The 20,772-nt window shown below is 42.5% G+C and overlaps 1 protein-coding gene across 1 annotated transcript in view; it reads left to right on the forward strand.

The window, feature by feature from the left end:
• The first annotated feature begins 4,272 nt into the window (after positions 1–4,272).
• Positions 4,273–20,772, forward strand: part of LOC126298285 (uncharacterized) — a 200,732-nt gene continuing 184,232 nt past the window's right edge. Inside the window, exons 1-2 of the mRNA XM_049989584.1 lie at positions 4,273–4,374; positions 12,706–12,831. Of these exons, the coding sequence (XP_049845541.1) occupies positions 4,313–4,374; positions 12,706–12,831 (188 nt within the window). The 5' untranslated portion in view covers positions 4,273–4,312. The remainder of the gene's footprint in view (positions 4,375–12,705; positions 12,832–20,772) is intronic.

A 20,772-nucleotide genomic window follows, 5' to 3' on the forward strand; every position in this document is an offset into this window, starting at 1 on the left:
CCCTTCGAGGTGATTCATAATGTTTGAATACAGTATATGCTCCAAAACCCTACTGCAAACCGACGTCAATGATATAGGTCTGTAGTTAAATGGATTACTCCTACTACCCTTCTTGAACACTGGTGCGACCTGCGCAATTTTCCAATCTGTAGGTACAGATCTATCGGTGAGCGAGCGGTTGTATATGAGTGCTAAGTAGGGAGCTATAGTATCAGCGTAATCTGAAAGGAACCTAATCGGTATACAATCTGGACCTGAAGACTTGCCTGTATCAAGCGATTTGAGTTGCTTCGCAACCCCTAAGGTATCTACTTCTAAGAAACTCATGCTAGCAGATGTTCGTGTTTCAAATTCTGGAATATTCCATTCGTCTTCCCTGGTGAAGGAATTTCGGAAAACTGCGTTCAATAACTCCGCTTTAGCGGCACAGTCGTCGATAACAGTACCATCGGCACTGCGCAGCGAAGGTATTGACTGCGTCTTGCCGCTTGTGTACTTTACATACGACCAGAATTTCTTCGGATTTTCTACCAAATTTCGAGACAATGTTTCGTTGTGGAACCTATTAAAGGCATCTCGCATCGAAGTACGTGCCAAATTTCGCGCGTCTGTAAATTTTAGCCCATCTTCAGGATTTCGCGTTCTTCTGAACTTCGCATGCTTTTTCCGTTGCCTCTGCAACAGCGTTCGGACCTTTTTTGTGTACCACGGGGGATCCGTTCCATCTCTTACCAATTTATGAGGTATGAATATCTCAATTGCTGTTGCTACTATATCTTTGAATTTGAGCCACATCTCGTCTACATTCGCATAGTCAGTTCGGAAGGAATGGAAATTGTCTTTTAGGAAGGCTTCTAGTGGCACTTTATCCGCTTTTTTAAATAAAATTATTTTGCGTTTGTTTCTGATGGATTTGGAAGAAATGGTATTGAGCCTAGCTACAATGACCTTGTGATCACTAATCCCGGTATCAGTCATGATGCTCTCTATCAGCTCTGGATTGTTTGTGGCCAAGAGGTCAAGTGTGTTTTCGCAACCATTTACAATTCGCGTGGGTTCGTGGACTAACTGCTCTAAATAATTTTCGGAGAATGCATTTAGGACAATCTCGGAAGACGTTTTCTGCCTACCACCGGTTTTGAACAAGTATTTTTGCCAACATACCGAGGGTAGGTTGAAGTCCCCACCAACTATAACCGTATGAGTGGGGTATTTATTTGTTACGAGACTCAAACTTTCTCTGAACTGTTCCGCAACTGTATCATCGGAGTCTGGGGGACGGTAGAAGGAGCCAATTATTAACTTAATTCGGCTGTTAAGTATAACCTCCACCCACACCAATTCGCACGGAGTATCTACTTCGACTTCACTACAAGATAAACCACTACTGACAGACACCAACACTCCACCACCAATTCTGCCTAATCTATCTTTCCTGAACACCGTCTGAGACTTCGTAAAAATTTCTGCAGAACTTATTTCAGGCTTTAGCCAGCTTTCTGTACCTATAAACGATATCAGCTTCTGTGCTTTCTATTAGCGCTTGAAGCTCAGGGACTTTTCCAGCGCAACTACAACAGTTTACAACTATAATTCCGACTGTTCCTTGATCCAAGCACGTCCTGTAATTGCCAAGCACCCTTTGACATTGCAGCCCATCCCGCACTTTCCCGAGGCCTTCTAACCTAAAAAACCGCCCAGTCCATGCCACACAGCCTCCGCTACCCGTGTAGCCGCCAGCTGAGTGTAGTGAACTCCTGACCTATTCAGCGGAACCCGAAACCCCACCACCCTATGGCGCAAGTCAAGGAATCTGCAGCCAATACGGTCGCAAAACCGTCTGAGCCTCTGATTCAGACCCTCCACCCGGCTCTGCACCAAAGGTCCGCAGTCGGTTCTGTCAACGATGCTGCAGATGGTGAGCTCTGCCTTCATCTCGTAAGCAAGACCGGCAGCCTTCACCAAATCAGATAGCCGCTGGAATCCAGAGAGAATTTCCTCAGATCCAAAGCGACACACGTCATTAGTGCCGACATGTGCCACCACCTGCAGCTGGCTGCACCCTGTGCTCTTCATGGCATCCGGAAGGACCCTTTCCACATCAGGAATGACTCCTCCCGGAATGCACACGGAGTGCACACTGGATTTCTTCCCCTCCTTAGCCGCCATATCCCTAAGGGGCCCCATTACGCGCCTAACATTGGAGCTCCCAACTACCAATAAGCCCACCCTCTGCGATTGCCCGGACCTTGAAGGCTGAGAATGATCCTCTGAAACAGGGCAGGCAGCTGCATCTGGCTCAGCCAGAGACAGTGCCTGAAACCGGTTTGTCAGACGCACCGGGGAGGCTTTCTGATCAGCCTCCGGGGACGCCAAAAAGAAATGCAGATGATAAACGGGTATTCATTCGACAAATATATTATACTAGAACTGACATGTGATTACATTTTCACGCAATTTGGGTGCATAGATCCTGAGAAATCAGTACCCAGAACAACCACCTCTGGCCGTAATAACGGCCCCGCCTGGCCATTGAGTCAAACAGAGCTTGGATGGCGTGTACAGGTACAGCTGCCCATGCAGCTTCAACACGATACCACAGTTCATCAAGAGTGGTGACTGGCGTATTGTGACGAGCCAGTTGCTCGGCCACCATTGACCAGACGTTTTAAATTGGTGAGAGATCTGGAGAATGTGCTGGCCAGGGAGCAGTCGAACGTTTTCTGTATCCAGAAAGGGCCGCACAGGACCTGCAACATGCGGTCGTGCATTATCCTGCTGAAATGTAGGGTTTCACAAGGATCGAATGAAAGGTAGAGCCACGGATCGTAACACATCTGAAATGTAACGTCCACTGTTCAAAGTGCCGTCAATGCGAACAAGAGGTGACCGAGACGTGTAATCAATGGCACCCCATACCATCACGCCGGGTGATACGCCAGTATGGCGATGACGAATACACGCTTTCAATGTGCGTTTACTGCAATGTCGCCAAACACGGATGGGACCATCACGATGCCACAAACAGAACCTGGCTTCATCCGAAAAAATGACGTTTTGCCATTCGTGCACCCAGGTTCATCGTTGAGTACACCATCGCAGGCGCTCCTGTCTGTGATGCAGCGTTAAGGGTAACCGCAGCCATGGTCTCCGAGCTGATAGTCCATGCTGCTGCAAACGTCGTCGAACTGTTCATGCAGATGGTTTTTCTCTTGCAAACGCCCCGCCTGTCATCTCGACTGCTAGTGATACGAGGCCGTTGGGACACACCACGGCGTTCCGTATTACCCTCCTGAACCCACCAATTCCATATTCTGCTAACAGTCATTGGATCTCGACTAACTCGAGCAGGAATGTCGCGATACGATAAACCGCAATCGCGGCTAAAATCCGACCTTTATCAAAGTCGGAAACGTGATGGAACGCAATTCTCCCCCGTACACGTGGCATCACAACAACGTTACACCAGGCAACGCCGGTCAACTGCTGTTTGTGTGTGAGAAATCGGTTAGAAACTTTCCTCATGTCAGCACGTTGTAGGTGTTTCCACTGGCGCCAACCTTGTGTGAATGCTCTGAAAAGCTGATCATTTGCATATCACTGCATCTTCTTCCTGTTGTTTAAAGTTCGCGTCTGTAGCACATCTTCGTGGTGTAGCAATTTTAACGGCCAGTAGTGTACATTCCATTTTCCTTGTATTATTTTTGCTGCTGTTCGTCTGTTCAACACGTTATCCATTCCGTTCAAATGATATTCCAAATCCTATCACACATTTACAATGTCGTTGGCAAATCTGAGAGTTATTATTTCTTCTCCTCAAATTTTAATTTATTTTCCAAATATCTCCTCGGATTTGTTTATTGCTTGCTCTGTGTACAAATCTAATGACGTGCGGGATGGGTTGCAACTCTGTCTCACTCTATTCTCAGTTAATGCCCCCCTTTCATGTCCCGTGGCTCTTATAACTGTAATCTGATTTCTGTGCAAGCTGTAGATAGTCTTTTGCTTCCTGTATTTTCCCCTTCGGATTTTTGCAACGGAATATTCAACCAGAATAAGGCAAATATCGCAGACTTAGTCCTATGTAGTCGTGTCCTAGCGCTCTCCGGTGAGGAGGCATCGTCAGGATAATGAATGAAGGCTGGCTCGGTTGCAGCAGCGCTTTCGAGTAGAGCCGCTGGCGCGGCCCCACGGACACGGTTCGTTGTTGCGCAAGCAGAGTGCGGGCGTTGTGCGAGCGGAAAGATGGCCGCGGCAGATTCCCGCATTGTTGCCGGCGCACGCAGCGGCTGTGGCAGTCGCGCAGCGCGCTATGGACCCTGCGGACGTGCTCGCCGTCGAGCTCTGCGGATTCTCGCCGCCTTCCATCTATCGGTAGGCTCACACTTCGCACCAATTCACAGTCGCACTCGACTTCCAGCACTTTTTCTCTTTCGGCATTGCATGAGGCTGAGTATCACAACTTCTTTTCTTCTATTATTTCGGTATCTGAGAAGGGATTCATGCAGCCATCAATATATATGTATGTGTGTGTTTGTGTGTGTGTACCTTCTCTATTACTTTTGAAGGAGAATTTTGTTGTTTTACCGTAGACGGTAGAGTACTTGTCTTGGCAACAAATGTTTATTTATGTATTTTTCTTTCCTTGCGACTACCGGGTGGATTTAAGTAAATTGCAGCTATCACGGAAGCCCATTGTGGGCTGTAATTATCGTGCGGCTAGGCCGTTGGTAAGCTATATGGCAGTCTGTTCATTATCCACCTTGATTTTGACACAGACATATCTTAAAAAAGTAATTCTTCTGCGTTTTTGTTTTGAAATCAACAGATTATTCCAGTATTAGAAATTAGCAAATGTCGCTCCCTTGGTCATTATCAATTTACGTTGCAACAAAAATGATTCTGTTTACAGCATATTATGATCCGCACAGCAGTAGCAACATCGGATGACTTTACAGACGTTAACCACGCAATGAGTGTTTCCTGTCCGCAGCTCGTGGTCGTGCGGTAGCGTTCTCGCTTCCCGCGCCCGGGTTCCCCTGTTCGATTCTCGGCGGGGTCAGGGATTTTCTCTGTCTCGTGATGAGTGGCTGTTGTGTGCTGTCCTTAGGTTAGTTAGGTTTAAGCAGTTCTAAATTTTAGGGAACTGATGACCATAGATGTTAAGTCCCATAGTGCTCAGAGCCGTTTTAGAGTGTTTCCAGTTCAATAGTTACGCTAAAGTATTTTAGTGTTATGTACGCAGGTTTGATGGCGAAACCCACTTAGGTGCTGCAACTTCTTAATTTTACACGAGAACTTAACACTTAGGCCTATGTTACTCGTATACATACCTATTATGGTTGTGCAGAACTTTTAGTAGGGACGCCATCACGTGTTGCTTTATCCTACACTACCTGTGGATCATAATATGCTCTAAGAATGACAATACTTGTACCCACGTAGTTTAGTGATGTCCAAGGGAGCGGAATTAACAAGAGCTAATAATGAAATAAAGTGCGCCTTTTTAAAATAAAATTACTGCTTACACTGGAAAATGGGTTATTTTAAGAAATGGACAGCAGCTGTGGATCCATATATACAAAGACCATTGACAAAGAAGCTTGTCGACCTTTCAATTTGTACTCGTTGCTAATATGAAAGAACTTCGTCCTCTGTAGGACAGTTTCATATTTCCATCTCCTAGTTCGACATGCTAAATATCTCGCATTTCTAGCAGCTCTTCGTTCCCTTACAGCTTCCAGACGTCTCTTCACAAGGTACTCATCCGGAATTAAATATTTTAACTTCAGGGCTGTTGGTTTATCCCGGATAGAAGCGAAGATTTTCCCTCGTCCTAGTCCCTCCAGGACGGCCTAGGTCCACTCAGACTGCTATCAAATGAGTACTGAGCATCCTCCCCGGGAGTACCAGGTCGGATTAAAGGAAGACATCGAAGCAATTCAGAGGCGTGATGCTAGATGTGGTATCAGTAGTGTCAATCAGCACCCAAGTATTACGGCGATGCTTCGTGAACTCAAACGGGAATCCTTGGAGGGAAGACGACGCTCTTTTCGCAAGGCGCTACTGTGGAAATTTACAGAACCGGCATTTGAGGCTGACTGCAGAACGATTCTAGTGTCGCCAATGCACATTTCATGTAAGGACCATGAAGATAAGGTCCGAGAAATCAGGGCTCGTACGGAGGCTTCTTGATAGTCGTTTTTCCCTCGCTCTATTTGCAAGTGGAACAGGAAACCAGTAGTGGTACAAGGTGCCCTCCGCCATGCACCAATTTTTCTGAAATTGTAATCATTTGTAGTCTGTACATGCACATCACATCTACCAATTTCCGTCCCATTCGAGGTAATTCCTTCATGGTGCGTCTACATAATCAATCTGAAGCCTTCCAGTGTCTCCAGGTCTCTTCCACGTATATATCTTCCTTCATGATTCTTACATCAAGCGTTAGAGATGATTAAATTATGCTCTCTGCAAAATTCTACCAGGCGGATTCTTCTTTCATTTCTTTTCCCCAGTCCATGTTCTCCTACTATTTGGCCTTCTCTTTTTTTCCTGCTACCGAATTTCAGTCACCCCTCACAGTTAAATTTTTCTCTCCCTTAACTATCTGAGTATTTTGTCTCTTCATACATTCTTTCAATCTCTTTATCATTTACGTAGCTAATTGGCATATAAACTTGAACTAATGTGGCAAGGTGTTGGTTTTGTGTCTATCTTGGCTCCGATTATGCGTTAACTACGTGTTCATAATATCTTACTCGCATTCCTATTTTATTATTCATTATTTATTTTATTTATTTATTTATGCATTTATTTTACCTGGCAAGATTAGGGCCTTCAAGCCCTCTCTTACACCTAACCAGGCATACTCAGATTGAACGAGTTACAGTTACTAAATAACATTAAGAACATTTAACGTATTATGCAGTATTGATGTCAAACGAAAAAAATTTGAGATTATAACAGTAGTACAATGATAGTCATAACAATAAAAATAATTATAACAATCAACGATAATAATGATAATAATAATGATAATAGTAATAATAATAATAATAATAGTGACTAAGTATATGAAAGTAAACATACATTTCTTTTGTGAATGTCAGTTAGTTGGGAATTTTCTCGTTATATTCTTGCAGCTTGTGAGTTATTCTCATCGAGCAGAGACATAAGACGATAGAATGTGGTGAAAGAGATATATAAGAGGTAGATAGGTTTGAGGAAGAGAAAAAGAACGGTAAAATTCGAAGCTGTGATGGAGAGAAGAAAGAAAGAGATGTTAGGGGCACAACAGTGGTGGCTATACCGTCCCTAATATGTAAGTTTTGAGTTCCCTCTTGAATGTTGAGTAGTTCTGGATAAGACGCAGATCACAGGGGAGTGCGTTCCATAGTCGTATGGCTGAGATGGAGAATGACACGGAGAAAGATTTTGTGTTATGTAAAGGTACAGCCAAGATGATAGACGTATCCGATCTGGTATTGCGATTGTGGAATGATGATAGATGTTTAATGTGAGAAGATAAGTATTGAGGGCACCAGTGGCTAAGAAATCGATGAAGTAAGCACATCGTGTGGAGATCGCGTGCCTTATGTGGGCGTATCCAACCTAGCTGGGAGTATGAAGGACTGATATGATCATACAACCGAATATTGCACACGTATCTGACGCAAGCATTCATCACTAGCTCGAGGCATCTAGAATTTTCACTATTCGTGCCGTGTTGAACTACATCGCAGTAGTAAAGATTAGGCAAGACTAGTGTTTGGACTAATTTTTGTTTAACATGGGTTGGAAATATTTTTCTAAATTTTTGAATTGCATGTAGGGAGGAGAGCGATTTCCGGCAAGCTGTGACTGTTTGTTCTTCCCAGTTTAGGTGTTCATCCAAGATTATTCCAAGGTCTTTTACTGTTTTTTGGTATGGTAGTTGGGTACCATTGAGGAGTATTTTAGGGACCGTTTCGCGAAAGTACCGGCTGATTAACTTTGGATGAGATATAAGTGTGACCTGGGATTTCTTGGGGTTTAGTTTCAGACCTAGGTTCTGTGTCCATCGAGAAACAGAGCAAAGATCTGCGTTCATACTCGCTACTGCGCCAGCAATGTTTTTGGGGCTTGCACTTATGTACAGTTGGATGTCGTCAGCATATAGATGGTAGCTGCAGGAGTGAATCACTGAAGAAATATCATTAATATACAGTGAGAAGAGTAGTGGACCAAGGACGGAGCCTTGGGGAACTCCAGAGTGCACACTTTTCCATGATGACTTTTCCGACCCACAAACGACTTGTTGACTTCTGTTTTTGAGGTAGCTGTCGAACCAGTGTATTGCGCTGATTGAGAAATTCAGCTGTTTCATTTTAATTAGTAATATATCGAAGTCAACTGTGTCAAAAGCCTTGCTAAAGTCAAGCAGTGTTAGGATAGTAGCTTCACGTCTGTCCATAGCATGTTTAATGTCATCAGTTACTTTGATTAATGCAGTTGCTGTACTATGGTGCTTTCGAAAGCCTGACTGATATTCGTCATGGATGTTATGAGTTTTGAGGTAATCCGTCAGCTGTTCATGGACGATGTATTCTAGGGCTTTAGATATTGCAGGTAGTATGCTGATCGGCCTGTAGTCACCTGGCGACTTAGGGTTGTCAGTCTTGGGTATAGGCTGGATTAAACTTTGCTTCCACTCAGTAGGATATATACTACTGACAAGAGACAGGTTGAAGATGTCTGTGATAACTGGAATAATAGTGGCTACGACGTTTTTAATCATGCCAATGCTCACTCCATCATTTCCTACTGCCTCGAAAGAGATTCTCATAATTGCCTTGTGTACTGTGCCGGTAGTGACATGTTTTAGGAAAAACTTGTCTCTCAAGAGATTGATATCTTGGGGCTGGTAATTTGTCGCTGCGTGGCAGATTACAGCTGTTGAGAAGAAATCGTTTAATTCTTCTGCAGACGCTTGATAAACAGCGTCATATCTTCGCTTCCCTATACCGAAACTGCGCAGCTTTTTCCACAGTGCAGCAGGTTTTGATATGCCGCATACGACAGAGCGGGCATGTCTGATTTTGGCATTTCTCACGCTTTGCTTCGTTCTGTTTCGGAGTTTCCTATAAGCTTCGTACGCCTCGGGAGTTGGGTTACGCTTGAAGGCCCTGTGTGCAGCATCACGTTTATTCATTAACTGGCGTAATGCAGTGGTGAGCCATGGAGCAGGAGCTCTCTTTACCTTGACAGTGCGTTGAGGAGCATGTTTATCATACAGTGCAATAATTTTGCTATATAATTGCCGAATTTTTCCGTCTAAAGTCGGTTCATTGCTTATATCATGCCAAGGGATGTCTGAGCAATCCTTTTGAAGAGCGTCATGGTTAACATTTTTTAAGTTTCTGTAGGTTACCAGGTGAGATTTTTCTTTGGTAGTATGCACTGAGTAATTTAAGAATATCACGTCATGAGCAGAGAGTCCCGGAGCGGATGTCTGATTGGCGCGGATTATTTTATCTGGTCGCTTTGTTGCTATTATATCTATGAGTGTGTGGCTGTGTGACGTGTGGTGAGTTGGGTCCAGCGGTGTTAAACTCATATCATTGGAGTGGAACAGTCGCCTTAGTTTTTCGGCAGAGGGAGATTTTAACTGTAAGTCGATGTTTGTGTCGCCCATAATGATTATGTGTTCATACTGTGTCACGAGTGAGGACAGGGCACACTGAAAGGAGGACATGGCACCGACGTTTGGAGGTTTATAGATTACTCCAATTAGCAGTTTCTGATTTGATGTGTTTATTTCGAAAAACAAGAACTCTGCTTCTCCTTCGCCCTTTGCATCCGATGTGCATAGTACAGTAGGTGTCAGATCAGAGCGAACATAGGCACCCACACCACCCCCGCGTCGTGTTTCACGATCTGCCCTTAGGAGAGAGTAACCAGCGATTCGGATAGCGTCGGAAGAAATGTTTGGTTTCAACCAAGTTTCAGAGACGAGGATAATGTGGAACAGCGATTGGCAGGTCTACCCCTGCTTTACATCTATTTTATGTGCTTCTCTTCTAGACTTGGTTATTTTAATTGAAATACTCGTCATTCTTTGTCGAGATAATGTTGATTACACACATGGTTACCGTCAAACAAAAATAGGCAGCAGTACCATGTGCAAATAGAATTTCAGCTTGAAGTTCATTTCTCAGATAATGTCAAACATAAATTTGTGGTTTATATGAACACTTAAATATTTATTGAATCACTTGTGACGCAATATTTTCTGAAACAAATATTTATGGATTTACTGTAGGAAGGTAGACCTGAAACAAATAAAACTTTGTGAAAGACCTGAAATTGACTTATTATTAGCCTACTTGTGCACCTCAGTGAAAATTTCCGTAATTTGTACGTTAGCACGGAAATTTTACTTTGGGCATGAAAAATCTTGTTGTTGTGAGAAACAACCACCCTCAGCCTAACTTAGTGTGTGCTGAGACTTGTTTCTTGCAGTATCTGACAACATGTGGTCTATTAAATCGAGACAGAAGAACTAAAATAAAAGTTTATTGTCTCATAAATAACATACTATTCCAAGTCAGTGACTTAATGTACAGCAGCCTCATTAAAGCACTAAAGATTGTTTTAACTTTTTCTTAAAATATTATTAACATAATATACTGTACAGGATGTATAATTAATGGTATAATTAATGATTTTTTAAAAAAATAACAAACTTTAATCTCAAGTGTGTGGTCTCTCCCGCTTAAATTGTCATATACTTAATGAATTCTTGAATTGAATATTAAAACATCTGCACCAGCTTGTCATCTAACTTCTTCGATGTTTCTAAATTAATATTGAGCAAATCCATTCCTTTTACTTTGTTATGAAATTTCATATCCAGAGTTTAAACGTAAAATTTTGTTCGATGGGTAGGCAGCATAAAATTATTTTCATTTCTGGTGCTATAATCATATTGAAATTGATTTCCTATAAATAAATATGGATTACTGTAAACAAAGATCATCAGTTCACAGGTGTAGAGTGAGAGAACACTTAGTATGCCAAGATTTTTTAAAAGTGGGAGAAATGATTTTCTTCGCTCCGCATGGCGTATATTTTTTAATGATTGTTTTTGAAGTGTTAACATTCGAGATATATTGTTCGAGCTGCCCAGAATATAATTATGTAACTTATTATTGATTCCTAATGCATTTTATATACTACTTTCCTGATGTTCATGCTGGATGCATTGTATAATATCGTCACTGCAAATTAGTTGTGAGGTACTGTAGATGCCTGGCCCAGAATAAACAGATAATAATCCAGTTGCATCCCTAGGAATTTCAAACAAATACAGCAAATCCTGGGTTTGTGATGGGTTTGAAGATTATTCAACTTTACTTGTTTTGTTTTGAACTACATTAACTGATTTTTTTCCATATTTAATTTTATACCATTTTGATGAAACCAGTCATCTAATTTTTGTAGGATTTTTATGACAGTTTGAGGAATCTGATCATTATTGTTAGTCTCAATGGCCATAGATAAGTAATCTGCATATAAAACTGAGTGACAGTCAATATTGAACGATGTATTATTTATGTAATACGGAAACAGTATGGGACCTAAGACTGAACCTTGGAAAACTTCTTTTGAAACGGTTTTCTATACTGAAGCATAATTTCTTCTCTCTTATGTTATAACGACGCTTTGCCTTCAGCTGGTTAGGTAAGACCTAAACCATTCTAATGCAATGACCCTAATTCCATATTTTTCCAGTTTAGCAAGTGGCAAGCACTGCTTCATACCATGAAAGGCCTTTAATTGATCACAAAAAATTCTTGTCGCTTTCTGGGTGTTGTACAGAGAGTAACTAATTTTGTCCACACATTTACTAATGGCAGATGCTATGCTTTATGGAACACGTACTAACGCTTTGAAATTATACTAAATTTTTGTTTCAAATCTGGAATTTGTATTGTGACAATCTTTTCTGATATTTCTGAGAGCGATGGAAGAAGAAGACGAAGAGAGACTGGAGAATAGTTTCCTATTTGTTTTTTTGTGCCTTTGTGAATTGTGGTTACTAGTGCATACTTCGGAGTATCTAGGAAACAACCTTTTCCAAAGGACTGATGAACTATTGTGGATAATAGCTGCGTAAATATTTTAGAGACTACTTTTAACTCTTTGGTTGATATTCCATCCCACACTGCTGATGTTTTATTTTTTATTGCTGGTATTGCATTTTATGTATCTCTTGCTGTAGCTTCTCTGAATTTGCCGTTAACTTTCAAATTGCTCAGTTCCAAAGGAATTCACCGTATCTGTGTAATTTCCTACATCACTCTTTTATTTATTTACACTTATAAGGTGTTCATTTAACAGTTTTGGTATTTGGTTAGTATTTGCAACAGTTTTGTCCTGTAACTTGATTCCAGAAATATCGTAGTCGCTAGCTGCAGCGCCTGTTTCAACTTTGGTCACTGGTCATAGTGTCTTTGCCTTGTTTACCCTTTCCAAAATAAATCTAGTACTTGTGTCATTGCCCTTGTACTGTACTCTTTCTGTTATATTTTAATCATAAGATGAGTGGCGCTCTCTTTACCTTCTACAACAGCATTTTTGCCTTCTAGGACTCGCGTAACAAATTTAAACATAAGGGAACTGCACATATAATGAAAGACTTACCTTCAAATAATTATCTAGGTCCATGAGTGAAATGAAGAAGAAGAAGAAGTGGAAACTTAAATCACCTTCAGAAAAAACTCTTACTGAGTCTTGCAGTAGTGTGACGCAGCCAAGCTCTGAACCGCGGACTCTTCGCCAGATACCGTAAGTATTATTTATACGATATATATGCCCACAAATCTTTTATGTTTTCTACAAGAGTCTCATTTATGTTTATAACGTTCTGTCCCAATGCATCACTTTAAATATTCGACTCAACGATAGGAGTGACACAAATCTCTGTTCTATTTTCTTGGATAGCAAATATCTGCATGTACTATAAAAGACTACATACTTATATTAGCACGCATTTAACCTTCTTTTTTTACAATGACATGTAAATTTCCTTAAATTTAGTAGAAACATACACTATGTGATCAAAAGTATCCGGACACCCCCAAAACATACGTTTTTCGTATTAGGTGCATTGTGCTGCCACCTACTGCCAAGTACTCCATATCAGCGACTTCAGTAGTCATTAGACATACAGCTTTCTGTGCACGACTGGGAAACCTCTGGCAGCATGCTCCCGCACTTTCTTTCATTTTCACCGAGTTGTTAATGTGTTATGTAACTTTACGTGTTTCGTACCTTCATTTTGCAGAGCATTGTGTATATAGGATGTTACACAAGTAATTTCACACGATTTGGAAGTCGATTACTCACAAAAAAAAAACAAAAAAAAAAAAACAATGAAAATTCGATACAAACATATATCGTAAAATCCTAGGTTTATGAATTATTAATGAACAACATTCTACAAAATTCTCAATTCAGAATTCTAACAAATGCTCAAGATGTCCGCCACTGCTTCTGCACACTCATGTACAAGTTTAATAATGGACTGTCGGACTCTTTCAGATTCCCAAATACCCCATAACAGTCTCAAATGGTTTCGAACTTTTTCACAACCTGCAAATGAAGAGGCTCGAATTAGGTATGTCTGCTGCACAAATCCAATTGTCTTATGTAGCCCCATTGGTAGCAATCCAAAGGACTGAAATAGGTTATGAATCAAGTCTTCCTCTACCTAGTCATCCTGGTTACTGTACCGTTGAAACGGGAAGAGTATACATTTTTGTTTTGGTCTTGCGACCGCGCAGCGGAAAGAACGCTGTGACGTTTGTTAAGTTTTGCCTCATTGTTTTATACATGAATATCCCGACAGGAAGTACTTATAACATTAACGTGCCATGAAACACGTTAATTTTACCCTCTGAGAGGATTTCGAAGTTTGGCAGCGTGTGTGTCTAATGGACAAGGGTATCGGACTGTAATTTTGATTTTGGCGAAGTAACATAAAAACCAAACGGGCTTTGATCTTTGGAGTTATCGAAAATGGTAAAATCATAAATGAATAAAAAAAAATGAACTGTCGCCAGCCCAATTAGGCACATTAATTTGGAAATAAATATTTGAGATAATCGAATATTACTTATTGAAGTTAATTTTGTTGAGATTTGCCTTTGAAAAGCAAATAGGATACAAACTGACACAGAGCACTCTGTACTGTGTGTAGCAGCAGTTACCAGTAACATACACACCAATAAATTATGGGGAGCAAAGTTGCAGTAAGCTCATACTAATAACACCCACTCTCAAGGCCAACACTTAATCAAATACTGAAATGTCACTCATGAAGTACAGAACTAAATTTGGATATGAGGGGTTTCTATTTCGGCTGACATGAAGAACACAAATGAAGATGAATAACATAAATACACTGCTTAAGCTCCTCTACATACATCAGTTTTCTTAGCAACAGTAATAGTTCAATTTTGCCTTAATAGGTGGAGAATATGATGGGGACCCAAAAACTAGTAGAGTTTCACTAGTCAACGCTCTTTGATTATTACAATAGTAAAGGCTACCTCTAAAAGCTAATCATTCATTTCACTTGGAGTAGTTCATGAATTACTTTGCAAGACAATAAAATATACCACTGGGTATAATTAACTTGAAAAAAGAAACCTTTCTTGATGGATACCAAAAATACACCTTCTTTAAAATTTTACATAATTTTTCTTCTAGCAATACTGTCGTAAATCTGTTCATTAAAGATTTACATGTACGTGAACTTTACCTGTGAAGCAGGTATTTTTTGTAATAATATTTACACAATCTTGCACTGTAATCCAACAAAACTACAAAGTGTACAACTTTGCTTCCGCCGTTTGCTGTTAGGTGGCGACAACGGTAAGTAACGGTCGAAAGAAACAGATCGGAGACGCCAGGCAGTCAGCTTGGACCTCGGTCAACATAACCTCATTCAAACATTAGTCGATTGGTGTCTGTATCATAAAATTGTTCTTGATTGAAAATGTTGAAAGCCTAATTGTCATAATTTGCGGGAGGTGTTACTGTTGACTCAATATGAAGGAAACAGCGGCTGAGTCTCATCAAATGCTGTCAAGTACGATGGTAAGGACGCTATTAGTGAAAGAACGTCTCGTGAGTGGTTTCAACGCTTCAACAACGGTGATTTTAACGTCGTAGACTGGCATAGTGGTGGAAGGGAGAATGTTTTCGAAGATGCAGAATTGGAGACATTTCTGAGTGAAGACTCGCGTCAAACTCAAGAAGAATTGGCAAGATTAGTGGGAGTGACACAGCAAGCCATTTCTAAACGTCTCAAGGCTATGGGCATGATTCAGAAACAAGGAACTTGGGTCCCGTATGAGCTGAAACCAAGAGACATTGAACGGCGTTTGCGTTTTTGTGAACAGTTGCTTCAGAGGCAAAAATGGATGAGATTTCTGCATCCAATTGTGATCCGGGACGAAAAATGGGTTCATTACAATAACCCAAAACGCAAAAAATTATGGGGATATTCCAGCCATGCTTCCACGTCGATGGCCAAACCGAATATTCACGGCTCCAAGATCATGCTCCGCATTTGGTGGGACCAGCTCGGTGTCGTGTACTGTTGTTGTTGTTGTTGTGGTCTTCAGTCCAGAGACCGGTTTGATGCAGCTCTCCATGCCACTCTATCCTGTGCAAGATTTTTCATCTCCAAGTACCCACTGCAACCTACACCCTTCTGAATCTGCTTAGGGTATTCATCTCTTGGTCTCCCTCTACGATTTTTACCCTCCACGCTGCCCTGCAATACTAAATTGGTGACACCTTGATGCCTCAGAATATGTCCTACCAATCGATCCCTTCTTCTGGTCAAGTTGTGCCACAAATTTCTCTTCTCCCCAATTCTATTCAGTACTTCCTCATTAGTTATGTGATCTACCCATCTAATCTTCAGCATCCTTCTGTAGCACCACATTTCGAAAGATTCTATTGTCTTTTTGTCTAAACTATTTATCGTCCACGTTTCACTTCCACACATGGCTACACTTCATACAAATACTTTCAGAAATGACTTCGTGACACTTAAATCTATACTCGATGTTAACAAATTTCTCTTCTTCAGAAACGCTTTCCTTGCCATTGCCAGTCTACATTTTATATCCTCTCTACTTCGACCATCACTAGTAGTTTTGCTCCCCAAATAGCAAAACTCATTTACTACTTTAAGCGTCTCATTTCCTAATCTAATAACCTCAGCGTCACCCGATTTAATTCGACTACATTCCATTATCCTCGTTTTGCTTTTGTTGATGTACTATGAGGTGTTAAAACCAAGTGAAACACTCACAGGTCCTAGTTATCAAACGCAATTAATGCGTCTGAGCAGAGAATTAAAAGACATACGGGCGCAATGCAGCGAGAGGGACGATAAAGTGATTTTGCAGCACGACCACGCTCGACCCCACGTTGCAAAAAAGAGGTCATAACGTACTTGGAAATGTTAAAATGAAAAGTCCTGCCCGACCCGCCGTATTCTCCAGACATTGCTCCCTCTATCACCTGATTAGATCAATGGTGCATGACCTGCCTGACCAACACTTCCGATCTCGTGAAGAAGTCACAAATTGGATCCATTCGTGGATCGCTTCAAAAGGTGAACAGTTGTTTCGACGCGGGATTCGTGTACTGCCCGAAAGATGGGAGAACGTAGTCTCCAGCGATGGAAAATACTTTGAATGATACATGTGTAACCAATTTGTTTCATTAAAGCCTCAAATGTTGGGGAAAAACGGCGGAAGCAAAGCTGTACACCTTGTATAATTTTTAATAAACTAAGGATACTTTAACAGAACCTATCCAACTTCACTTTTGTGGTTTTAGCTTTTACTTGTGTTAACGTGCCACAGCAATGCCTGTGCGACGTGCATGGCGTCGTCGCTGGAGGCGCAGTGTACCTGTCTATCGCAGTTTGAAAGCTATTGATATTGACCTTGCTGGTCAATTTAATAAACAGCAGTTGATTGGAGGTCCAAATGTTTTCCGTGGACTCCATCTCAACTTTACCTGTGATGTACAAGCAGTGTTTGGAGGTAGTACTTGGCTAACACTTGCTGTTGTATGGGGCAATCAAGCAGATTATGGTGGCCTTGAAGCTTTTCCTGACGCTAACATTCTGACATGGAAGACATGGAGTATTTCTGAGACTACAGGACTGTTGGCTAAACAGCCTTATGGTACTCTAGTTCCAAGCATGCCGTTTGTTTTGAGCACCAGAAAGAAGAAGAAATTAAATGCTGATGAGTACCTTTTTATATGGGCCAAAGTTGGTAATGGAAATTGTAAAATAAAAATCAACGGAGATTGTATGATATATTATAGACAATAAACATTCTTATCTCCTTTCCTTATTTCCTTCCTAAAAAATATTGATTGAGGTGGTTATCGGTCGCACCAGACCGCTCGTGAATTTTTTTTTCTTTTTTTTTTTTTTAAAGATGGCCCTCTTGGTTGCTCGCTAGGCGGGTGACCTCGAACGGGACTTAGCCGCTGGCGAGGCTGCCGCAGTATACTGATTTAAATGAACTGTTCTTGCATAAATGTGTTTAAAAGTGATTTTTTGTCTAAAGTAAAAGGAGTAGTAAACGTTAAAGCTAAAACGGCAACACGGGCCCTTGTATTACTAGGTTACTGGTCTGGTGAGGACCCTCCGTAATTTAATTAACTGGTCCATGTCCAAATACATTACTTAATTGAATGTATGAAGTCTGTGAAGCAGTGGCGAAGATTGGTGGCAGGTGACATGGCGGCTAACTGTACTCATAGCTCTTGATGTACGAGTGCTCTATAAATTCTGTTCTTGGCGTCGGGTGTTCAACATATGAGAGCCTGTATATTGTGCCGTGAATACCAAATAATAGCCAGATCTACATCAGAGGCAAATCCCTTGTAATGCAGCTTCCAATTGCCTCGCTTAGCACCATCGAAGTGTACCGTGCTAAGTCTAGCCACACACTGCGTGTCGTTCACACAAAGGAGCCGCTCAGTTCGACCACCTAACCTACCTTTCACATCGCTCCATGCCGCTCCCGTTGCGGGGGAACTTCCCTGCAGCTTTTACATGTAACAAATACAATTGCCCTCAGCATGAACCAGCTTTAAAAAAAAATTAATTTTTATGAACATATTCATATTATAGTAATATACCATTTCAACATATTCTTTTGCCTTTTTTCATATATACGTTACAAAACTCTAATTTTCTTGCCATAGATTCAAGGAGTTTAAACAACACGGAATACACACTTCATAAATTGCAGATACACCGTTCCATAATACACTCCTGGAAATTGAAATAAGAACACCGTGAATTCATTGTCCCAGGAAGGGGAAACTTTATTGACACATTCCTGGGGTCAGATACATCACATGATCACACTGACAGAACCACAGGCACATAGACACAGGCAACACAGCATGCACAATGTCGGCACTAGTACAGTGTATATCCACCTTTCGCAGCAATGCAGGCTGCTTTTCTCCCATGGAGACGATCGTAGAGATGCTGGATGTAGTCCTGTGGAACGGCTTGCCATGCCATTTCCACCTGGCGCCTCAGTTGGACCAGCGTTCGTGCTGGACGTGCAGACCGCGTGAGACGACGCTTCATCCAGTCCCAAACATGCTCAATGGGGGACAGGTGCGGAGATCTTGCTGGCCAGGGTAGTTGACTTACACCTTCTGCAGCACGCTGGGTGGCACGGGATACATGCGGACGTGCATTGTCCTGTTGGAACAGCAAGTTCCCTTGCCGGTCTAGGAATGGTAGAACGATGGGTTCGATGGCGGTTTGGATGTACCGTGCACTATTCAGTGTCCCCTCGACGATCACCAGAGGTGTACGGCCAGTGTAGGAGATCGCTCCCCACACCATGATGCCGGGTGTTGGCACTGTGTGCCTCGGTCGTATGCAGTCCTGATTGTGGCGCTCACCTGCACCGCGCCAAACACGCATACGACCATCATTGGCACCAAGGCAGAAGCGACTCTCATCGCTGAAGACGACACGTCTCCATTCGTCCCTCCATTCACGCCTGTCGCGACACCACTGGAGGCGGGCTGCACGATGTTGGGGCGTGAGCGGAAGACGGCCTAACGGTGTGCGGGACCGTAGCCCAGCTTCATGGAGACGGTTGCGAATGGTCCTCGCCGATACCCCAGGAGTAACAGTGTCCCTAATTTGCTGGGAAGTGGCGGTGCGGTCCCCTACGGCACTGCGTAGGATCCTACGGTCTTGGCGTGCAACCGTGCGTCGCTGCGGTCCGGTCCCAGGTCGACGGGCACGTGCACCTTCCGCCGACCACTGGCGACAACATCGATGTATTGTGGAGACCTCACGCCCCACGTGTTGAGCAATTCGGCGATACGTCCACCCGGCCTCCCGCATGCCCACTATACGCCCTCGCTCAAAGTCCGTCAACTGCACATACGGTTCACGTCCACGCTGTCGCGGCATGCTACCAGTGTTAAAGACTGCGATGGAGCTCTGTATGCCACGGCAAACTGGCTGACACTGACGGCGGCGGTGTACAAATGCTGCGCAGCTAGCGCCATTCGACGGCCAACACCGCGGTTCCTGACGTGTCCGCTGTGCCGTGCGTGTGATCATTGCTTGTACAGCCCTCTCGCAGTGTCCGGAGCAAGTATGGTGGGTCTGACACACCGGTGTCAATGTGTTCTTTTTTCCATTTCCAGGAGTGTATAAACCTACTTCTATTCGATATAAGTATTACATACTATATTTCAATCTCTCTATTTGACAGCAGCGAACTTTGAGAGCATATCTTCCAACGCCAAAATAAAGCGATCTGTGAGGCCATTTCTCGATGTGTGGTAGGAAATTGTCTTCCTGTAGGTGATGTCGCGACGTGAAACTACTTGTGAGGCAAGTCTCGACTGAAAAACTTTCCCACGACCAGACGCAGTCACACGTGATGCTCCGAGCTTCGAAATGATACCTTATGCAAGGAACCTTGCAATTTCCATAGCTTCACTAATCGACACAGCTTTGGTGGCAGCGTAGCAGGTGAGGGTGACAGTGTAGGCTCCTGTTTGTCGGCTTTGGAAACATTCCCGAGAGGTCGATTTCAAAGCTGTGGAATGACGCACCTGCAGGCAGAATTGGTATGAGAAGCCCCAGAGGTAACTAGGGCATGTCCTTTCGTCGTCGGTATTCCTTACATATTCCTTACAGTGGTTCACTTTGTATGTAAGGGATCAGTAGAGATCTGGCCAGTGATACCTGCGTCTGAATCTGTATAAAATATTCACAAATTCCAGTTGCCTAGATGTTGGAGCGTCACGGAAATACTTCAGGGTAACTGGGATGGCGAGCAACCGTTTTCGCCCCACTGGATCACAATTCCTCTTACACAATGTTCTGGCTGTAACTGGAATTCTCCTTTGATCGGTTCCTCCTTCATTAAAGCACCTACGTTTTCATCGGTCCATTAAATGTCATTTAATGCAGCCATGACAAATATCATCCACACTGCTGTGTTCCGTCAAAAACTTCCTTGAAAGACAGAAGTACTTGGTGGTTATGACTAAGGTGCAACTACTCACAGAGGACCAGTGTAACTGTCGTATGGCAGCGAAACTTGGTAGACATTATAATGCGTTAATGTAGAACCGATTAATCTGGAAAAGAAATAGTCCCCACTTTGGCCACGAGAAGCAAGTCTAGCA

Source organism: Schistocerca gregaria, chromosome X (genome assembly GCF_023897955.1).
Source record: "Schistocerca gregaria isolate iqSchGreg1 chromosome X, iqSchGreg1.2, whole genome shotgun sequence".
Taxonomy (NCBI): domain Eukaryota; kingdom Metazoa; phylum Arthropoda; class Insecta; order Orthoptera; family Acrididae; genus Schistocerca; species Schistocerca gregaria.